The following is a 24,146-nucleotide window of genomic DNA, read 5'->3' as shown; positions in this document are numbered from 1 at the left end:
AGCACAGTTATGGAGGATCACTGGCTCCAGTATGAATACCAAATGCACCTTTTTTCCCCCAGGTAAACATATGTAGGGTTACATTCCTTTATACTGAACTTTTGGGAAGAGTGCTGCTTTACCACAGGGAAGCACTGACTGTGCCAATGCCTCCCTGTGTCAGTTATATAGAACTCTCTTAAAATGTGCCACAGTGAATCCATTCCTAAACCAGTATCTCAGGATTTTATCTGCTGCATGGGAAATCTATGAATCACGCTAAATATCCCTGTTGCGAACCACCCCCCCACCCTTTACAGGCACAAATATGAATTAAATCTGCTATTTCTTTCATATTGCTCATTATGCTCATGCTTTATGCCTTGCCAGCGTGCCTCTCAAAAAAAGTGGCTTATATTTTGCAGAAATTTATACATGCTACTTTAAGTTTTTTAAGGTTTTTGGTTCTGTTTTTTGTTTGTTTTGTTCTTGTCCTCTTGGTTTGTTTTTTTTTTTTTGTTGTTGTTGTTTTTTGGGCTCTTTTAGTTAATGATTTTTTTCCTTTTTTCTTTCTTCCTTTTTTTCTTAAACACTTCTAATCAAGTGTTTAAACGGACACACATTTGAACATTTGAATGAGACAGTGCCAGGCAGCACAAATACATTTCCTTTACTGCCTGATTTCAGCAGACAGTGCAGTCAGAGTGCTCTTTTCTAGACTCCAGATGAGCTTTTTTGTACCTTATTTGTCAGTGATAGGGCTTCTGAGAGGTTTTGGTAAAAATCCATCATTGCAGGCTGATGAATCCAGATCTGCTTTTCTTCAGCTGACAGTGAATAACTGTTACCAGCTTTCCATGAGTCACTTTATTTACAAATAATGTGGAGTAACTTGTAAACGATTTCATGTTGGTGGGTGACTGAAATGATTTTCTAATAGGAGGCCAGAAATAGTTCAGTGTAACGCTGATGAGCTGTTTTACCCCGTCTTAAAAAGCCAGCCTCTTGGGCCCTCAGAGTCTCGTGGCTTCTGAGTCTCTGAGCAGCTTCCTAATACTTCATGTTTACTTCATATCAGACTGTATTTAAACGTGTTTGTAAGTGCTGTATTTTACACTCAGAATTAGCCTTTTTATGTATGTGCAAGAAAATAAGATTTTTTTCTCTTCTTTTTGAATTTCCAAGTTCATCCCTCTTCCTTAGTTCATATTTTGATTGTCCATCTCTGCAAAAATGCAGCCTGAAAATGCTTAAAAAATTAGGTTGATTCCAGAGTTAACAGAAACAGTAAGGAGGTGGCTCACTTCTCTGAGTTTCTCTGAAATTCCTGTTTGATTTGTTCTGATTAAATTAAATTATTTTCTGTCATCTTTATATTTTGCTGCCTCATTGCTTTCTCAGCATGTCAGATCATTAATAAGCATATTTAGGATAATTAAAGTTAAAATGCTGTGTCATCTTGACAAGTTTCCACCACATTGTTGTTTCATGTTTTCTGTCTCTTGTTCAGTTGTTTAGAAGATTGCCTTTTACCATCATAGTGCAACATCAGTTGTGTGTAAGTTGTTTGTAGTTACTGCATGATTTCATCTCATCCTGGTAACTCTCCTTGTGGCAGTCAGGTAGCCATGGGAAAATATAAACATATATGAGCTGTAGAAGTGAGCAACAGGAACCCATAACCTCCTGGATATCATCAAAACGCCATTTGGGTAACAATCAGGTGATATTGGCTGCCTTGGGGCTCCTACACCAAGCACAGTTCCTCTGCCTCTGAGGATAGGAGACTTCAGCCTGAAAAAGTCTCTTTTATGTGATCCAAACTGTGCTTCGAGGATCAGTATGGTGATGCTGTTCATAAAATTGTCTCCTAGACTATGTTTGAACCATGTGAAGTGGCTCTATTTCCTGATCCAAGCCAAAGTTTAGTTCTCATCTGTAAGGAGTCTATCAAATTTGCATTTCATATGCATGTGAAAGAGAAAAGGAAAAAAAATCAAAACATCTGTGAAATAAAAAAGATGAAAACTACCACTATTTTACAAGTTAGAAAAAATATCAAATTCCAGGGAGAAGTTTTAGAATTTTAAGTTATGTATTTTTCTTCTAATTTTTAATGTCTGCTATTGTACTTATTAGAAGGTATTACAGTGATATTTTTTAATGTGGTGGGATTCCATGCAATTTTCCATTCCTGTCAATGGATGACAAATAGAGTTTATAAGTCCAGTCATTTTGGATGAGCTTGTACACTGTTCCAAAGCTTTTCCAGATGTCTCCATCATAGTTGTGTAAATAATTGGTTTCTTTGTTTCATGGCAGATAAAAACAGTAAAAAATAAACTTTCTCATTTCATACAAAATGAAATGTTTGAAAATTTCTGCTAGATAATAACCTTTTTGGGTGAAATGATTTTTTTTTAATATTAAAGGGTAGACTTCAATAAAATTTCAAATATTTCAGGCACCTGTTTAAAATAAAAAAAACAATTCTAGAGAAAAGGGTCCTATATTTCCATAAATTTAGATACCTTTTTCAATGTTGAGTAGGAATAGGTGCCTGGTAGAGTGCTGAAAAGTAAGATGAGGCTCTGACAAGGAGGCCATATTTCCAGACAGATACCAGCCTCTTTTTATTTGCTTGTTTTTATTTTGTGAACCTGACATGTTACCCAGAGTGTTTTAAACTTGCCAGCTGTCACTTTCCAACATAAAATGCTCTGCCAGAGTGCTTCTAAGCAGCTCTAGCTCAGCATGTATCTCAGCAGGCAGTATGGGAGATTGAGTCGAGGTCACTGTTCTTGAAGTGCAACACCTGCGTTTTGTGTGCACACCTGAGCCTGCTCCGTGAAATGTGCCACAGTATCCTGAAGCTGCCTTGGGTTTGTAAACCCATTGAAGCAGAGTGTGAGAAAAGGGGCTTAACATGTGTTTTGTGGAAACATGCTGCTTGATAACTTTCTAGGTCTCCGTGGACAAGAAGATTAATACTAATTGCCAGCTGCATTCCAGTGTCTTGCTTTCCCTGTAAAGTATTCCTGTGCTCTGTCTTATGATGACACTCCCACACAGCTGCTGAAACAGTCTTCTTGTTGTAGTGGTTGAAGGAAATTGCTGCAATTAATTTTGCTGTCTTTCTTCTCTTTGATGTATCCTTACAGTTTCTTGGACAATTTTTTAGAGATTGGGTTCTGTTCAAAACCAGTTGTGTAGGGATAAAATGAATAAGAGGAAAAAGAAACATTTGAGGTTTCATTTATATGTGCTTATGTTTCTGTTTTGATGTAGGTACCAGGCAATGTAATGGATGATAAAGTACACATATAAATATATATAGCTTCTGTTGCTCACATATAAGTGCAATAGATAGAAATAATACTTCAAAAGTGAACAATGTGAGGGAAAAAATGGATGCAGGTGCATTAGTCAAGCTAGTTTTATATCCTAGTGACTATAAAGAATGACCAGACCATGAACTCTGAAGTTATGCCTCATTTCTTTGGTACAGCACACTATGTTCTGAGCAATTTCTATTTGTAGTCTTGAAGCAGTTTTAATCTTCCAGTTCACTACAAACTTGACAGTTTCCCCCTCTTTTCCTTATGTTGCAAAATAATCCTCTTTTCTTCTAATTCCATATGCTGCTTCAATGAATGCCAATGGGTTCAGTGTTGAGCACAGTAGTGGGAGACATTGTGGAGAAAAAAGCTAAATGCCTTGTTCACTGGATTTTATGAATGAAGAAGGGGAGAGTTTAGCCCTCCCAATTTCATTATGTGAAAGTTTTTACAGTCAAAAAAGTGTTAAATTAGAATGTGGCACTTCTAAAACGTCCAGACGTGGGTGTAGATATAAAGTGAAACAGTGAAACTTTAATTCTTAAAAAAATAAACAGAATTATTGGAAATAAAAGTATAAAACAGTATTTTAGGGACAGTCAGAAAGACTGGGGTTAATCCTTCATTTCAGTTTAAATAAGTAATGTTAGTTTAGAAGAATGGCTGAAGCTGGCCATTGGTTGTGTTATCTTGCAAATCTAATTTTATATCTTTTTAAAATGTTCTTGATTGTGTTATGATGACCTTTAAGTCTTTCATATAGCTCTTATAATTAAAGGAACAAAAAGAATAAAAAACGGAACAATGGAGATATTTTTACACCCTAACATTTGTGGGAAAAATGAGGTGCAGAGCAGTAGAAATGAGCTGCCTGTGGTATAATAGCTCTCCAGGCTCCATTTAACCTAGTTTTGTTCACTTGCCATCCCTGTCCTGTTCCCCCTGTGACCATGTGACCATGTGACATACCTGTGTTGCCTTTATCTACCCTGAGGTTTTCCAGAGCCTCTTCCCCTAGCAAGGTCTGTCTCCTGGTGCTGCAGTGAAGGCCAGGCACGCGGTGCTGCCCAGCTCCAGCAGTGCTCCACGTGAACCACCCCCGGCTTGCTGCTCTCACTGACGCCATCAGGGCACTGCCTCATCCACAGTGCCTTTCCCAACTAGAGTGCCTTTCCCAAGCAGTAAGAGGATGTAGTAAAAGCATGTAGGGGCACTCTGCAAAAGAGGAAAACAACTGGGAAGTCTTTGTTCTTTAGTTTTTAAATTCCCCCCTAGTAACTGTGTATTGAATCAACCATTTGAAACCTTGCAGGGGCAGGCTGGGGTCATTTAAAAAGCTCTGAAATATTCTACCTCAGTCTGCCTGCTTTCTCCCCTTCCAGATTATATGTTTACTTGAAAACTGTGGTTGCTTAAAGAGATTGCTCAAAGAGTGATTGCTTAATGAGACCTTTTGCCTCAAATGATTTTTTTTTTTGACAGCCACAAAACCATCACTTCCATTTGGTTTAGGCTGTGATTGGAGCATAGCCTGGTACTTTAGTAAGGAGGTCAAACAAATGCTGAAAACCTCATACTGTCTTGGATGCAGCTGAACAGACAAAAAAAAATCCAAGTCATGCTAGATATGACCTCAAGTCTGAGGGCAAATTTACACAAAGTGTAAACTCTCCAAGGTGGTTGGTGCTGCCTAACTGCCCATCGGTCACTTTCATGGTTCTCCTTCTTGACAGGTTATTTCATCAATGGTGTGAACAATTAAACCAACAGAAGAGACTAGCAGTGGCAGCCCTAGTTGGGTGGGGAAAGGGAAGGAGGGGAAATAACAAAGTAGAGAGGACAGCTTGTATTTATGAGTCTGTCTTTTGAGTTTGTAAAAGTCAGCTAAGAATGCATAACCAGCCCCAGAAATTATTTTCACTGCATCTGCTTTTAATGGAAAACATTTTGCATAGCTGTGACCTCTTACAAAAATGACAAATCCCCAAAAAATCCTCCAAACTACTTGCAACTAGCCTGAGTACTGGTATAAGTTTAATATAATGTAATTAACTGTGGCAGAGACAATAAATAAAATATGTATTACCACATAACATCTATTTTAGTCAGCAGCTAATAAATTTTGTGTAGTGTCTTTCTTCACCTGTTCATGGAAAAATTCAGAGGACAATATTCAAAGAAAAGCCTTCACATGCAACTGATGGGATGTTCCTACACTCAAAATGACAGGGAATAGCTGCTGTTCCATTCTCAATAAGCAGACAGTGTTCTGTGGCTTTTATTTTCAAGCCTGAACTTCCTGAGAAATGGCACAGGTCTCAGTGCTAAAAGAACCATAAGGTAACATCTTACTGTTGTCAAAGTGTACCCTGAGTCTCAGCCATCTGGAGTACAGTCCAGGAAGGAATTTTCATTAACATGCTTTAAGTAACTGTTATATAATGCTGCAAGAATTTTCCATGTAATAACAAACATCACTTTTTATTGATTAGTTGAAGAGCTTGTTTTCTATACAGAAAAGATATGTATGTCTCCCTTGCTTTACAATACAAGTAGGATAAGCTTTCACTTGCAAGCTGGCAGGCAGCCTTCACTTACAATAATCTTATATAGTAGTTGTTATAATTATTATTAGCAAAATTTATTCCTGTTTTAATAACTTTTAAAACTGCTTGTTAAGAGGGTGAGGGAAACTTAAGCCTAAGATTTGTTTTGTACAGTTTGTTACCTAGCCTAGCTTACGAGACTGATTAAAGTTAATACTTGTGTACTTCCCTTCATCCAGCTTTTCTGCTCAAATTTTAAACAATTTTACCCCAAAATCTAACTTAAAGCTTTTTTTCCTTTTTCTCTATGAGAGAAGTTCAGTTGCTACTGTTTTTTTTTTTTAAATCTTTACTGATAAGCAAGAAATGGAACTTTCACTTGGGCTCAAGAAGTCTTCAATTCAAAGATTTTTGTGGTTGAAAGGATGACAGGTTGTGCTGAGACACCTCTGTCCTAATCCTGCCTCCTCCTCCATGAGGTACTTAGCCTCCCTGTGTTCTATCTATAAAATATGTTTAATAATACTTAATGGTTTTACTGCCCTTTGAAAATGTAAAGTGCAATGTGAGTGCCAATTACTTTTATTATGTTCCCTGATGGAAGGCCTCAACATATTTGTGTTAAATGGTTACCGCTAATGCACTTTCTGGAATAATCTTTGGTTAACAAAGTGCAACCATTGCAGAAAACCCCGTGTTTAAGTCAAGGCTGACACAGTGACAGATGCAAGAAAGTCAGGACTTGGCAGCACTCAGCTTCACTGGGTACATTCACTGTACATTTGTGACTCAGGGATGGGCTTGAGCCACAACACTGCTCAGCTTGTCTTCTCTCCAAGGAGGAAGTCTTGAGCTTTGGACATACAGCCTGACCATCCACCATCATAGGACAGATCTTCAGACAGCCAGACACAAATCCTACAGAATAATTTGCCTGTCCTGCTATTCAGAGAGAACTTGCTGTCCCTAAAACTCACAGGAGCACTTCCCAGCTAAGGGCTGGCTCTCATGCTTAGTGTTCCTGCAGACCCCCAGGCAGAAAATTGTCCATCTTCCTAGGAGCATTGCCAGCCAAGCTGGTTTTGTGCTGGAGGATTCTCATGTTCCTCTCAGGCAAGGCATCAGTTTTCATAAAAATGTGGCAGGGGTTTGTCAGGAGAAGAGAATGTATGTCTGACCAGTGGCAATTGTCTGTCACTACTTCTGAAGTGTTCCCATGGGCCTAAATTCTAATTGTGCTTGGAGCAAAGTATTGCTTTGAGTATGTGAAATTCTACTTGCGTAACTTATTTACACTCTTACTCTGGCATAGGAAACTTGAAATAGGACAGTATTTAATATATCTGATGCAAGCAGGGTGCACTTGGTCATAGTTAGACAGGTGTTTACCTGAGGAGAGAAGGAGAGGTTCCTGGTACTGAACAAGGAATTGGCTACTTGAACCAGGAATGCCCTCAGGAACTTTTTAGACTCCTCATTCTGAAAAGATATGGACTGGACAGGTCTGAAAAAGTATGTACTTTCTGCCCAAGCAGAAAGCATTGAGTGAAGTCATGATAACTTTGCATATTCCTGGAAAGGAGCTGAAACAGTTCTCATTTACCTGAAAAATACATTTCAAAATCATCTCATTGCGACTTTTGAGTGGAGGCAGAACAGACAAACTCCTAAGAATGGGATCTGAAATAAAAGTGACAAATGTGACATCCCTGCAGCATCCTGCTCCTGACAGTGTCAGGTAGGGAGTTTGGCTGGATGATCTACCTGCCAAACTGTTAGGCATCTTTCCCGAGGCCAGCTCAGGGAGGGTGGAAACCTCCACTAGAGGTGAAGAGCAAAAGCTTGCTTGATCTTGACTTTCAGTATGAATACAGACTGTGAAAGCAGGGCCTCATCTTCCTTCTGTCTTTTAGGGTTTTTGCCAAAACCCCAAACATTCCTAACTGATATTAAATTTACACCTGTAAATTGTAATTTTTGTTTTTCGAAAAGAAGTTTAAAACCATTAGAGCTGAAAATGTAAAAATGGGAAGTACAATTTTCAAAAGGAATTAACAGTAATTAAGAACAGATGCTGTTCTCTTTGATCTCAAGAAATTTAATTTCTGACAGATTGTTTGCACTCAGACAAGACAGTGTGTAAGTTTGGATTAGTGTGCTTCTATACTATAATTATACAGGCAGAAAAAAATAGAGAATTGTGAAAGAGCAGACAAAGTAGTTAGAGGCTCTTACAACTGTGCCACTTGCTTTGTGTTTGCCTTTCAGTTTTCCTCCCCAGAGCTCAGTAAATTGTAGCTAATTTTTTTCTGACCGCACTTACAGAAACAAAAGCAATATCCTCTTAAAAAAATGAAATAACAAAACTGCTCTTCTAGCAAAATATTTGGATTGAAAATGTTGAGGTGTAGAGATCTTTGATCTTCGGTCTTCAAAATAAGTCTTGATGTAAAACACTGGTTTTGTGCAAACAATTAAACCAGTATGTCTGTGTCATACTATAAGTGCCCTTAGGAGGGAGAACTTAATAAAAGTGTCTTATAATTTTGGTCTGAAGATCTGTGGAAAGAATTAGGAATGAGTAGCATTATAGAAATAGCTTTGTGAATACTGAGGCTCAAAGAAAACAGTGTTTGTGGTTCTCTGATTCACTTGGCCTCAGAATTTGTTTTGCTCTGCTGTTGTGTACAGACAAGGCTATAGTCAAGGTGTGGGTTTTAGCCACCTCTTAACTAAGAGGTTTCAGGGCTCAGCCTTAAAGGTTGAAGAGGCTGAGTGGTCCATGCAATTTCAGAACAGAATGTCATCTTATGTGCTAGATAAATGCACAGATGCAGTCTCACCACTCTTTTTAAAGTGGAGAGGTTGGGTACCAAGCTCATGGCATTAAAACAGGCACAGATTTCACCACTTGATCAAACACTGGTAACTGAGGTATTAGGAGGAAGTGATGTTTTTCCTCTCTATGGCTTTTTTTTTTGAGAACAGAACTTTCCATAGGAATCGTTTTGCTGTTTGCCTTTCATCTATTTAGATATTTTTCTCAATACAAGCCTCTCTTTATTTTGTTGCTTTATTGGATGGTTGCTAGCAATTAGGTTGCAGCACGCACCACTACTTTCCTGCTGTCTTTGCCAACTTAATTAGTGTTCTGTTCCAAATGTGGTCTATTACATGACTGTCATATGACTGAGGTACTGTACTGAATTGTAAACAATAACCTTTTTCAGTGGTTGTTGCCACTTTTCAAAACACTGCATTAAAATAGGAAAAAAACAGTGGTCTGTCTGGACACATTTAAGACACAAAATTTTAATGTTCTGATTTCCCACAACTTTTTTGTAGAGTTCAGTATCCTGTTTTTTGCCATAGGAGGTATTAGAAACATTTCTCTTACTGTTAAGTTAAAGACATAGTGGACAAGCTGGCAGGATGTTTAAGACTTTAGTGTTCAACATATTCATAAGTTTGCTGGAAAAAAATGTGTGAATAACAGTGATAAAATTATGGATGTTATTAAGTCGAATAACATGATGAAGATAAGGGCAGACTGAAACAGTCTGCAGTCCTGGTCTCACTGTCTCTAAAAGAATATAACTGAACTAGAAAATGCTCCAAAAAGGAAAACATTGTTTCTGTTCAAAGGTGAACAGAATAACTTTCATGTAAGGAGTGACTGAAGACTTAAAATGTTTGGAAAAAAAGAAGTGAGATGATGACCTAGGGAATGATGGAATCTTCCAATACAGTAATTAGATATATTAAGAGATAGTCAGAGAGAGATGTTTCTTTATTTCAGAACAACAGGAGACTGTGATTTACCCAGTGTTGACTGAGTATGAAAGTTCATACTGGAGACTACTGCTTCAGCCTATATAAAACATATCTTAAGTGCATTAAATACGAAGTCAGTTCAGAAAGCACCTGGAGAAACTTGGAGGGAAAAATGTTACGGGATATCAATCACGAAAAGACCATTTCCAGGTCTGCAAGTCTGCGCTGTAGACCTCTGGAATATGAGGAAACTTCCTGTAGAAGCCTATTTTTCCTGCCCTGTTTTTTGCCATAAACATCTGGTATAAATTTCTGTTGTAAATGGGATACTTTGATAGATAAAGGTTTGCTATTGCTTTTAAAACTATTTATTGCTTTTACTTTCCTTTCCTTCAAAGCATCTGGAGACAGACTCATTCTTTATGACATGATAATGTTTATATTCTTGCACTTTATTTTAGGTACGCATCATGGTAATTAGGAGATATAATATAAACATATAGGTTGAATTAGAGTTGGATCACATATAAAAAGAAGGGTTTCTTTATAATTTTTTTCACATTTACCTAACTGATTTTGAGCAGTCTGGACACCCTGTAGTTGTGTCTTATTTGTAGAAACTGCAAAATTATGATAATGATCCTCAAATGTTAGTAAGTGCCAGTGGAGGACTTCCTGTTGAAGGATTGAATCTGCAATGACACTGGATATTGGGTCTCAGAGACTGGTAATTGCTATGGAAATTGTTTCTCATAAAATGGGTAGCTACTTATTTGGTCAAAAGTCACTAAGGTAAATTATGAATTTATTAGTTTCAAAATGATTGGTAAAATTTGACACACATGCACATACATACATATACATGTATTGGTAGTGTTTATTTCAGAGAACTGAAGGGTGCACAATGTATGTTACTTTAGCAATAAATGAAAATAATCTGAGCTTTATGTTGTTCCTTACTGCAATCAAACAACTTAGTGCATAAACCACTTTTTTCAAGGGTGTATGCTTTACCAAGTACTATTTCCAGTAGTCCTTGTGTTGCCCAAACTCCCAGGTTACAAAGATATTTGCTTATTTGTTTTATAAATAGTTACTGCCTTCCTTTTTCTTAGGATGGTGGAATCATACAATCTTGCTATGTCAAATCTAATGTCCTGCTTGGGCTTTTAATAGCTTTTACTCCATGGACCCACTCCTGCTTTGGAGTGTCTTATTGTCTAAAAGAGAGAGATTTGTGTCATCTTGTCACTCATGCAGCACATATTGCCACTTTATACTAGAGAGGAAATTCAGTTAATTTGAACATTACAGTTTTGTGTTCTACACACAAGTTTATTTCCCCCTTACTCCTAGCTGAATATGCTGAAGATCATTCTAGCTTTTCAGAAGTTCAGATTTCCATATTCCTACAAGAATTTGTGGTACATTCATAATGTTTGTTGTTGGCAATCACTTGGAAATGCTGTTAATTTATCTGTATTTGAAAAAAAGATGAATGGTCTAGGCATGGCTTTTATCTTCTAAGCATCTTTCTCCTGCCAAACATATGATATATGTTGGATAGGATGGACTAGTGGCAATCTAGTTTATTACTGGTTGATATAAGGGCATGGAATTAGTCATTATGGTATATGGAGTGAGATGTAGGTTACATCCAAACTGCATCCAAATTAGTTAATTTATCAACAATGAAATTAATTTCTGTATTCGTCCTTAAAGCACAGTAATCAAAAATTTAAAATTAAAAAATACTGTCTGAATAGTTTTCAAAACTTTCCAGCATTAAAAGAGCAGTGAATTATATGCACATATTGAGAATTATATGCACATTTACACATAATTTCAGCAACACTAAAGTGCAACATGCTCTACTACATGGTGAACTGACTAATGATTTATTCATAATTTAATTTAAAATTCTGTTACATTATTCTGAATTAACTTTCTTGAACAAGAGTATGTCTTAAAAGAATTATTATATCTTGATTAATGTTTCAAATGTGAGCAAATTCAAGGAAATTTAATGTGATGCTTGGGTAATAACTACTTTTGTTGTTAACAATGCCCCCTAATTTGCAGTCTGACTTGAAGCCATCTAACTGTCAGCATGGGCTTCTCTCTGTTATGCCATTACCTTCTGTAATGCTATACTCTTGTTCTTTGGATCTTTATCCATTGTAGTCCTTCAACCCCTCTAGACTATTTAGCTTCACAAAGAATAACTAAATTCCTCTAACTCCTCACCAGAGGGCATATTTTTCAATGCTTTATTAATTTTGACCTTTCTCTACCATTCAAACTTCTCATCCCACGTGGAGGATGGTTATCAGATTCAGGTAACACTGAGATAATTCAACTTTCTTATGCTCTCAGAGTTTTCCTGACTTTTTATAAAGTTCATTGTCTTCATTAGATGTTGACCAAATGCCAACAGGACATCTGAACTATGTCTTCTATTTTTTCCATATCATCGTTAAAAATTGTCTATGGCAAAGGAGTAAACTGTCTGTCCTTCCTTTAGAAATACTTCAGTTCAGTTCATTACCCATTTGCCACACTGAAATATGAGATTTAAAATATTTTCATTCAGTGAATGTGTTTCATGGTTTTACAGTGTTAGTTATCTTACAGAACTTTGTTTCATCAAATCTATTATTTTATAGAATCATCAAATGGTTTGGGTTGGAAGGGACTTTAGAGATGACCTAGTTCCATCCAACCCCCTTGCCATGGGCAGGGACACCTTCCATTAGACCAAGTTGTTCAAAATCCCTTCCATCCTGGCATTGAACACTTCCAGGGATGGGGATCCACAGCTTCTCTGGGCAGGACATTTGGTTTTACTGACTAAACTAACTAGCTAGTTTTATCAACAACAAGATAATAAATTTAGAATGTCACTTAAAAAGCCATAAAGGCAATTATTATGTATTGTCATTTTAAGGCAATACTTAATAGGAAACCCGGTGTTTATTATTTGTTCTCCATATACAGACATTTTCTTTCTGCCAGTTTTGTGCTTGAGTGCTGTAACCAAGACTTTGTAATTAAGAATGTTGTTCTTTTAAGTTTCAGCTCTATTGTTCAAGCTTCTTGGTGACTCAGGCAAGTGCCATTTCATCAGTCTTTGTAGTCTGGAAATAATTTTTGTGCTTGGTAATAAAGGAAAAATACAGGAAAAAGCAATTATTTATTTCCTCTATTGTTATCACACCCATAAAACCAGCAGGTATTCCAACTGCCTAAATTCACTTCTAATGATTGATAGGTGAGTTTTATTTCAAAGGTGTCAAAGCTGTTGTCAAAGCTGTTTCCATTTATTGGATGATTTCTTACCAATAGATTGATTAGCTCTCAGGTATTTTCATTAAATATAATTATATGAAAAACTGTTTTACTAGACATAACAGTATTTTCTAAGTTACTGTGAACTGTGTTTTGTTTATTCTCTACCTCTTTCTGATTTGAAAACCATATTTCTTGGCACATCATTTAACTTTTAAAATATGTGCCTTTTTTCTTCCTTTTTCTCAAGATAATATTCAAGTCTATGTCAGGTATATTCCTTAAAACTGACTCAGTAAATACCTTCAGAGAGGATATAACACAGAAGGAAAATCCCTGCCATTTTAAGGCTGGTAATGTAGTTTACCATGTATTCTGTATTCTGAAGATTAGTAGAAATCATTACAATTACCCCAAAAAATTATGGCAAGGTTCAATAATGTGCTTCACTTGTAGCACTGAGTGAAAGGTAAATAAAATCTATTTTAAGGCAATTTCTGCACATTTTATTTTAGGAGGTTAATTCTAATTTCAAGGAATAAATTATGCAAAATCTTATTTTCTGGATTGAAAATAATATTCATGAAAAGTGAGAATTCAAAACAGACAATAATTCAATCTTTTGCATGAAATGAACACAGGGAGGGCCACTGTGATTATGGTTTCATGTCTACCTTCACCATTATTCTTTCTTTTTCATTTTTTGTATTATCATTATAAGCCATTTCTTGTTTGCATTCATTGTTTCTAAACAACATTTAAATACAAAGTATTTATTTCCTCCATGTTCTATAGTCCAGTAGGAATACAAACAGGTGTTTCATCAGTGAATTCTGATTTCACAAATATCAGCATTTGCTCCATAGCTTATTTGAAATGCTCTGTTGGTCCCTCTTCCACACACGCATCACACTTTCAGCACAGTGAATTGTCCATGAGTCTGTAAAACAGCATTCCACCAAAAGAATTGGTCTGGGCTTAGCTGATTAGAGCTGTCACTTCATTTTATAGCAGGCATTTTTCCATTTTGCCTCATCACCACCAGCGTAGTGCTGGAGCAGATTAATGCCCATTTCTGCAGCATGCACTTGGATTCCCATGCCCCTGGCAACAGGTGTGGGGATAGAGATGCTGTCCAGGCTCTTGCCCTGATTTTTGGGAAGAGTACAGCCAGCACAAAAACTAGTAGTAGGCTAGTAGTAGGCTAGAAAGTTCTGACTGTTCTGACTGACACTGGGAGCCCTGGTGGACAAAACTCAGCCCAAAATATAAAGAGAACAAATGTCTGTTTTATTGCTCTTTTTGGTTTTCCAGCTCTAAAGCACTTTTTAACCTAATTCTCTGCATAATGTTATTCCACTTACAAAACTGGAGTGTTTTTACTGTCTCCTGTTTATTCTTTCAGGATTTGTGGATTTAACACTCCATGATCAGGTCCATCTACTGGAATGTGCCTGGTTAGAGATACTGATGATCGGCTTAGTCTGGCGCTCCATGGAACACCCAGGAAAGCTTTTGTTTGCACCTAACCTGTTACTGGACAGGTCAGTCTGCATGTTGCTGTGAATTATTTAAGTTAATTTATTTCTGCTGGAATCAAATTAATTTTTAGCATGATATCATCTCACCGATACTACAGTTTGACTGTACATCATATGTCAAGCAGGCTTATGGTAGGTGAGACTGGAAAATGAATGCTCAGGAATATGATACTGGTAATTTATTAGACAAGTAACACGTCTGAGATTCATCTGCTGCTTGAAGTACTTTCTTCAAAAGGCAGTAGTAAATTTCTCTTATAATCTGTACTGTTTGTTGCAGAAGTAATTTAAATGAAAAAATGAACACTATATAATTTAATTCAGATAGTTATTTTTGTTTATTTAAAATCCTCACAGTTTTTTTTTTTTTTTTTTTTTTTTTTTTAGTTAGAGGAAATTTATCCAAACGGCCAGCCAAAATTTTGGAAGAAAATCCTCATAGAATCTCAATGAGAGATTTATTGAGAATATATTTATTATTATTTATTGAGAATATATTAAGTTTGGGTTTTTTTTTCCCTCATGAAAACTGGAGACAAATATAACAAACACATACATGCTCCTTTCACCAAGCTTTTTTATTTTTTAGCCAGTCTTTCTAATATGCTAAGTATTTCTGAGAGAAAAAATATGCATCTGTGCTGTATGAAAATATCCTGGATTTTAGCTGGCAGTCTTCACATTAAAAGCAGGAAGACTGATAATTTAAAACATATTTTCTACTATCTTAATATAAACTTGAGCTCTCTTTTCCTAGTCATGTGAAAAATTTCGTAAAAAATTTCAATTAAATTTTCAGACAAAATTGCTTAGGATAGAGTAATCTTAGCTATTGGTGATCCTCTTAGTTGAAGACTACTGCCCACATAGCAGAGCTGGCAGGGGAGAGCTGCTGTGCACAAAGGACACTTCAGGGCAGACTTTGTCATCTTGGTCTAAACTGGAAGTGGCAGAAGAGCCAAACTGAGGTGGAGTATACAGAGAGACAGCTAAGAGCTGGGCAAGCTCCTGACCTCATCATGTAGCTGCCAGGGCAGAGGGGTGGCAATAGAATGTCAAGGGCAGTGCCCTCAGCTACTGCAGCCACCAGCTGTGTAAATTAATCAAAATTCTCCTCAGCAGAAAAGTTTCTTGTGATCACCTTGCTCTGTTGACTGTGGGGTACTGAGTTTCCATGGTTGCATTCATGCAATGTTAATCCTTTGATCCCCTGCCCTCCCTGCACATACCCCCCAGGACTTACCTTCAGCATTTTAGATGATAATACCTAACAGGATAAAACATAATATTTCACAGTAATAGAGGAATATGTATTGCCTTAGGAAAAACTTTATTTCAGTCGTGTAAGCACAATGATCTGTGTGCTGTGGAACTAGGTAAGTATAAAATACATTCTCACTTTAGGTACAGAAAATACCTGCTTGTCTAAATGTAAGTATAGTCTTCACAAAAAGCTGCAACAGTTTTAAAATAATTGTTAAATTTTGGTCTTTCTCCACTTAAAATCCCCATGCTCTCAGTAAAATGGAGTTTGAGCAGTTGATTCACACAGTTTTAAGTCAACTGTTGGATTAAAGAAAACCATTGCATGCAACTAGAACCACATATTACTCCAGGGCTCTTTGTTTTCTAGGTTTCAATTAAAACTGTAAAATGTAGATCTATTACATCTTCTAATTTTCAAATTATAAGAAACATGTTTCTAAGTCATCATATACTTGCCTCACTCCATTTGGTAGGGATATTTGCAGAAAATAGAATAATAAATTATTTGACTCTGGGAAGCACTGATATGCTAATCAGTTAAATAACTCTTAATTTACTTGTTAATTAGTGCTAACAATATTTTGATGTCTTAATTTGATTTGGGCAAATTGGCTTTTGAGAATGTTATAGAGCAAAAATCTGTTGTTTGTCAGGTTTGAGAGGGCAGGACAGACACTGATTCAAAGCCTCTTTCACTCAATGAAGTCCTTCCACTGCATCAAGTACTCATAGAACCATAAAATGGTTTGGGTTGAAAGGGACCTTAACAATCACTAGGTCCAACCTCCATTCCATGGGCAGGGACATCTTTCGCTAGACCACATTGCTCAGAGTTCCAGCCAACACTTCTATATTTAGTGAAAATTCTATATTGTTAATACAGAGCTTTACCACACTTTGTGTATGCCTCTAGATCTCTGTGATCATTCTGTTGCAGACATCCTCTCTGATTTGAGCACCCCTTTCATTTTAGCATTCAGGCTTATCCCGATTCTAACAGATTCTTTCTATCAAGGATCTTTGATATAGGTAGTAGTTTGTATACATCTGGTCCTAAAGTTTAGCTCACACCAAATTTTATTATACAACTTTTTTTGCCCTTTGGCTAGATATATACAGTCTTGTCTTGTTAACATCTATCTGAAATGTCATAAAAATAACCTTTCAGCTTTGCTGTTTTTTGAAAAAATGTGATCTTTCTTCTCCCAACTCACTCCTCCTACTTGGGTCATATTACACATATGCTTGTCTTGTCTCTGAAGATCTTTTGGAAACTGTCTTTTCTAATTCTGTGTGAGTCAACCAGTTACATTTTTAAATAAGTACTTTAATTTTCCTTTGTGACCATTCACACTTGGAAGACTCCTTGAAAAAATCTGTAAAGCAGACCTTAGTTAATAATTCTCTGTTGCTTTTTAAAATTTTTCTTTGCCTGTAAGAAAAATAATTACACAACAATTAAGTTGACAGTATGTGTAGACTGCTGTCTTCTCTATGGATGAATATAATCACATTATCTCTTTTTGTTCCCAGGATTGTAATTAGACAGTGTATTTTGTGAGGTAATGCATCCTTTCTTATTCTGTTAATGCATTACCCAAACACTTGAGTCTTGGTTCAAAATCAGGAATTTTAACAGTCTGCCAGTTAAATAGGACTAGTAGATTTTTACAGTGTACTGCTGGTATTAAAATGCTCAAATAACAATAATTATAGATTAGAAAAACAGGCTCAATCAGGAAGTACAATGGCACATTCACAGTGCTTGCAATTAATGTAAAATACTTATTAAAATCAAATAATAAATTCAAGATTTTATATTATGTTTTTGAAAATTAGTATATTGTATAAGGTTTAAAATTTAGAAGTAAAGGCTTAGGTTTCTAGTAGGACAAACCAGATGTTTCCTGTCTGGAGGGTTCCCAAGAAACTAGGCTTTAAAAATGTCATTAGACCACAGTTGAAATTTGTCAGGCCTGACAAGTAGACTGTTTATAATTTTGAAGAAAATGTAATGTTTCTTCAGGAATAAGAAAGTCATATTTTAATTTATTTTTAAAAGATTTGTTGCATTCAGATATCATGCTGATCCCAGGTTACTCAAAGGCTTGAAACATAAAGAAACTCGTGATAGAAATAACTGGATTGCTGAATCTGAAGCAAAATATGAAATGCAGTGCTGCATTTTAAAAAGGAAGCCTGGTGACCACAATAAAGAAGCTGATGGGATTCCATCTAAAGAAGAGAATTGGCTGAAGTTGAATGAATATGACATAGTGATAAAGAGTCACTGTGCATTTTGTAAGAGGAAGCCACAAATACATTGAAGTCCCTTAAGAAATTAACAAGCAAGTAGGTGATGGACATCTTGTTAAATTTCCATAAAGTATTAAACAAGTTCCAAATTTTTTGTAGACATGGAATGTATATAGGAGAATAATAATTCTGATCTTCCTCAACAGCATTTTGGCTGATCTTTCAATCTCACTGTTACCAGCAGGTAGTTATGTAGAACCAGCAGTTTTTTGCTTGCCAGTAGTCAGAGACTGCAGCTTTCCTTCCCCCGAGAATGTTTACAACAGGAAATAGAAATAATTGTGTGCTTCATTTGTGCTTAGAAAACTGTGCCTTTCTGAATTTCTTTGTCTTGACAGTAATATTGAAGGAATAGGAGAGGTACCCAGAGGTGTTGCACAATTAAACAGAGATATGAGCTTTGCTACAAAGACTAACTAAGTGGACTGACTTCTCTGCCTGTGATACTCATTAGAAGAATGGGAACAAAGTAAAGATGAGAGGAGTTGTATAAAGTCATAAGCATGTTGAGAAGATGTGTGGTAATCCTCAAATTATTATCTCTTCCAGCCCAGCACTAGAGGTAGTCACTTAAAACCAGCAGATCCAAATGCCTGTGTGCTTAGCCCACAGCTAAATATACCTTTGTATGAAACAGTATGGCTGTCTTCATGTTATTTTATACTGCTATTTTCTTATCATGGTTGTAAAAAATCTCTCATAGGAAATAAATCTGTCTAGGGACTTATAAAATTTCAGTTCAATGTAGTCAGTATTTTAGTGTTTCTATCATGTTTTTTGCTTCTTTTTATGGAGAAGGCTAATCTGTTTTTCAGGGTTCATTTTAATTTGGAAACTTACTTCCACTTCCAATGCTTGATGGAGATTTTTCATTCTCTCTAAATAGAAGAATTTTCCTTTTACTGACTTTTGTACTGAGCAATGGCAGGAGACTGTGGATCTATTTAAACTGCAACTAACACAAATAGCAAAAAACCTTACAGCATTCACTGTGTGACAGGGTAGCTGATCAATTTACTGCTTTCATGGCTCCTTTTCTCAACTTTTCTCACTATATCAGAAAAGAATCTTTTAAGTTCTTTATGTAGATATTTTGATAGTCAGAAAATTAAATACAATAGAAGAGCATCAAGATGAAATCTGAGTATGTTTTTCTAGTCCTTCAACTTGTAAAATGTTCCAAATGTCTGAGGACACCACACTTGTTGGTCACTTGAGTAAATGCATAACATTTCATGTGAAATTTTCAATGCATTAACCATTGATTTATAAAAAAAATGAAGCAAAATGATCCCAAGTGCTTGATTCAGAATGCTTCCTTAGTGGCCTTCTGCTCGTATTTATTTCAAAAGGAAAAAGTCCATAGGCGACAAGTAGATCCTAATTTGCCCTTCAAAATGGATTTGAAAAGTGATTGTATATTTACTTTTCATCATATCTTTAATAGCAATAGATTCCATCCAGAAAACCCAGCTCAAAAAAATCATCTTGTCATTAGACTACTTGCTCAATAGAGCTGAATGGATTAACTTGTAGACAGTTAAGGAATCTCTTGAAATAATTAAGTTTCTCTTTCATCTTTCACTGTATGGTTGAACTTTGAGATGTATTATTATACTGCAGACCCTGTAGAATGAAAAAAAAACACATACTATTACAAGAGACAGAATGATAAAACTTAAAAGAATGAAAAAATACTGTCTCCTTATTTTGAATCAATTTTTGCTGTCTTTTTGAGCAAAATTCAAAGACTACCCAATTCTGTAACTCAAACAACTTAAATGTAAAATCAGGACAATCTTTCCAGAGTCTGGAGAAGTGCTGGGTAATGCTCAAAGTGATGAATTCTTTTAAAAAAGATAAAAAAAGAAAGCCCCCTCTCATGATCTCCACATCTTCACAGTTTTCAGCGGATAGATTCCCTTGGGGATCTGTAGGCACAGAAAAGAAGTTTTCAAAGAAAATGAAATAATTCTGGATTCAAGATAGTACCTACACAAATCATGAGATTACTTGTTCATCTAGTAACCCTGCCCTTGGAAGCTCAGGCGCCAATTCTAGGTCGCATTGTACTCTGATGCTGTTAATTCCAAAATCAAGCTTTCTTTGCATTTCTGATATGGAGAACATTTTGAAATGTTTTTTGGCTTTATGGTGACTCAGACTGAATATAAATTAAACTGAAAACGGCTCTTTGGACAATTATTTTAGCTTTATTATTCCCTAATGGAGACCCTTCATAATAATTTTCTAATCTAAATGTTTTAAATGTGACAAAAGAATAATTAGTTTTCTTAGAACTATCATAGCAGCATTTTAGGAATTTTTTCCTACCTGGCATATTTGTAGACCCATTTCACATTATATTTTAGAAAGAGAAAAAAATGTTAAAGGTACTTATTAGCTAATTGTCTCTGTGTTTCAGACCTGATTAACCACTGCTCAAATGTGCAGAATACTACTCTTAACATATTTGCCTGGGTGGATGATCCTCTGGTCATCTAGTCAGGAAAGACACTTTGTTGGCTACCTGGCTCTGAGGGCAAGTGTCAAGCATGTGGGAGCCCAGGTGGTCCAGTCCATGGGGGCTGCTGAGGAGAAAGGGTTTGAGGCAGAATGGACAGATCCTGCAGGGCTACAACTGGTTGCATACCTGGTGTCAACGGCATGGATTTAACTTATCATGAAACCTGCTGTGAGGATCGAGGATGTCTAGGAAGAGATGAGATCCATACCATAAAGTGAGGCAAAATCATGATTTCCACAGACTAGCCAACCTGGCGAGGGAGCTTTAAACAAGGATGATGTGGACAGGAAAGACAAAATAACAAAACCTATTAATAGGAAACCTCCCTAAGTATGTGCATGAACATAAATACAGAATTGCCTCCAGGACATGGTGGGGGAAACTCCTTAAATTTTCTGAGAATTCAGCACAACTGGGTGCCCTCTGAACCAGCAGACTGCCCTCCCAGACTTCCTTAAGAAAAGCTTTAGCAGCATCTAGAGGTAGGTGATGCTCTCTCACTGCTCAGACATGCTCTGGCAAATCTGAGTGCTGTGTCCAGTTCTGAGCTACCCTACACAAGACAGACATGTATATACTGGACTGAGACCAGTGACGGGCCACTGGAACAACTTTCATACATGGAGAATCTGAGAAGACTCAGGTCTGATAAATATCTGATGGAGAGGGGAAGTAAAGAAGGCAGTGGAAGATTCTTCTCAGTGACAGGACAAGAGGTTTTGGAGTCTCAGTCCTTGGAGATACTGAAAACCCAACAATATATAGGCCTGAGCAGGGCCACTGAACTAGATTGTTTCCAGACAATTCATGCAATATCAGCAGCTCTGGTAATCTGTGACTAACTCTAGGTGAAAAGAACTTCAAAATAGATATTTGTTTCTTTTTATTTGTTGATAAATGTGCTACTTCATATTTATTGCAAATATTTTTCAACAATGACCTTTAAATATTAGTTTTATAAATTTTGAATATGTTTTAGCCAGCAATTGACCCAAATCTTCATTCTTAAGCTTATATTGAATAAGAAACAATGGGCTCTTAACAGTATGCTCTGGAAGAGCAGGTTGTAATACCAGCCATTGACTGTAGTCTGTGAAGTTCCTCAGGGTGTGTTAATGGAAAGCCAGTATTCTGGGAGAAATGGGATGAGCAAAGATGTTGCTACCTCTGAAGGCTTATGAAAAAGTCAATTAAAAATCCCCTAATCTTCAAACCAAAAACCACACGGAAAACAACAAAAGGGAACTGTAGAACAAGTCCTTTATGTAATTAATTTGTCCCTTTCTGCATCTCACACCTTCATGACCACCAACTTATTGGTTGATTTGTGTGAAGATGCAAGCTAGATTGCTGTGATCAAAACAACATTTTTTCCAAAGCAAAATGATATCTAACCTCCTGGACACTGACAGAACAATAAGCATTTCTCATTATCAACAGGATTCACATCTGACACTGTGATTTACTTTACACTTGGTAGTTTCTGCTTTTCTCTTTGACTCCTGTTCTTTTCAGATTGTTGTTTTGTTCTAGAGCTTTGGGCTTAATTTTTTTTTCAGATTTTAGGTTTTTTTGTGCTTACTTTTCCCCTAACCTTTACCACAATCCCTTGGTATTACTGGTTAAATGCAGGATGGTCTGAGGTAAAATTTCTCTGCTGATAACAGTTTTCTCATCTTTTAATGACTGATAAAGCACAGCATTGAGAAAAGGTAGAATCCTCTTTTAGTTAAGTAGCCCTATAATACCAATCTGGCAGTATTTAAGGCATCCAAGTAGATGTTCTTGATTTGGTCTTAAATCCTTGCAGATGGAGCTTTCCTGACATCCCACTTCCTTAAGCTGTTTTAGTGCATTTCTTCACATAGGAGTAGAAAGCTTCTACCAATGTCTATTAATAGAACTAGTTTATATAGAATACTATAAATAACAGATATATATAATATATATTTATTATGAATACATTAATATTAATGCATATATTAATGTATATAAAGATCATCTCTTTGGAAGTCTGTGTACAGACTTACTGTTCTCCTCCTGTGTCAGAGCACAAGCATTTGAGTTAAGTCTGTGAATACCCTTCTTTCTAACCGGGAATGTGAACGTTACCCTTGCAGCTTTTCTCTCCCCTGTTTCCTAACCTACCTTTAGGCTTAGGAACACATCCAAGCCTTCTTTAGAGGCTTCATCACCAAGTTACTAAGTCCACTTTTGAAGCTGATATTCCCTGTCCTAGCCATGTGCATCCATCTGTTCTTGGCAGTCCCTTTTCATCAAATGAAGTACCATGGTAAAAGAAGACAGATAACAAACACAGTCAGACTTTTTTGGATGGTGCATCTGTCTTTAGCATTTCCCTTTGAATTAAAAGTTTGATGAGAACATCCATTGAGTCCTTGAGTCCCTGTTCCCTTCACCCAAGCACCCTTCATTATTAATTTTCACTTGATCCTGTGTTTCTGTTAAAGGCATTCCTGTTGTCTAGGTTTTTCCCAAGACTTAAACAAAATCTAGATTCTTATTCCTACATACAGTGAAATAGCCCTGGTTACTGATAACACTATCAGTGGTAGTGTAGGCATTAGAGGGAGGGAAGCCATTATCCTGCTTTTATGTGGCACTCATTATCTGGAATACCAAATCCAGTTATTACAGGAAATATATTAATAAACTTCAGTAAACATAGTGGAGAGCCACCAAGGCCAGACCCCATGCCTTGTGGCTGGAAGAAGTGGCTTTGTTCCCTCTGGAGGAGAAAGGGCTTTTAAGTTTGCCTAACCTACAGTCTACAAGGAGGTTATCAAGGCTCTTTATTAAAACACCTGATGAGAGATTGAGAAATGGGAGTAATAAATGGAAGCAGAGGAGGTTTTGGCTGGATATAGGGGAGGGGGAAAAAAGCATGATGATGAAAGTAATTAAGCTGAGAGAGGTTGTGCAGTCTCCATCCTTGGACATTTTCAAAACCAGCATTGCATAAAGCCCTGAGTGAGCTGACTCCACTTTGAGTGGGAGGCTGGACTAAAGTTGTTCTGAATTGCCCTCTGGCCTAGCTGGTGCTGTGATTCTATAGACCTACTAAAGTTAATACACATAGTACTTTTATGCGGTCACTTAAGACCTTTGGTTCAAATGATTTAACTTTCCTAAACATTCCCCAGTAGCCAAATTTAAAGAGCTCTTCTGAGAATACACTGTAATGCTGTGCAGTAAACAAGCTTTTGTGTCTTCTCTTCAGTAAGATGAGAGTACACAAAGACAACAGCAAGATGGTAGGATAAAGATAATTGTTAAATCTATTGCTAATTTGTCCTTCAGGAAAGTTCTCTAGGCTTTCCCAGATAGGCCTCCCTATCAACTGAACACATAACTGTGAAGATGTAATGGTATTATCAGCTTATGTTAGAAAGTTAGAAAGAAATTCAGGAGAACTGGAGATTCTAGTTTCAGATAGTTTCCTGTTGCTTGACAAAGAAAGTAATTGTTGTAGCCTAAATAAGAAAAAAAAAATAATAGAACCCTATATTGCAAAGATACTTAACTCCTGCAGTTCCTATTGACATCAATG

At 36.6% G+C, this 24,146-nt stretch overlaps 1 protein-coding gene across 1 annotated transcript in view; it reads left to right on the top strand.

Annotated features, from left to right (window-relative positions):
• ESR1 (estrogen receptor 1) overlaps positions 1–24,146 on the top strand; it is a 103,898-nt gene that overhangs the window by 69,073 nt on the left and 10,679 nt on the right. The window contains 1 exon segment of the mRNA XM_053973079.1: positions 14,331–14,469. Coding sequence (XP_053829054.1) covers positions 14,331–14,469 — 139 coding nt within the window.

Source organism: Vidua macroura, chromosome 3 (assembly GCF_024509145.1).
Source record: "Vidua macroura isolate BioBank_ID:100142 chromosome 3, ASM2450914v1, whole genome shotgun sequence".
Classification (NCBI taxonomy): Eukaryota; Metazoa; Chordata; class Aves; order Passeriformes; family Viduidae; genus Vidua; species Vidua macroura.
This window is presented reverse-complemented; position numbering and strand designations above follow the sequence as displayed.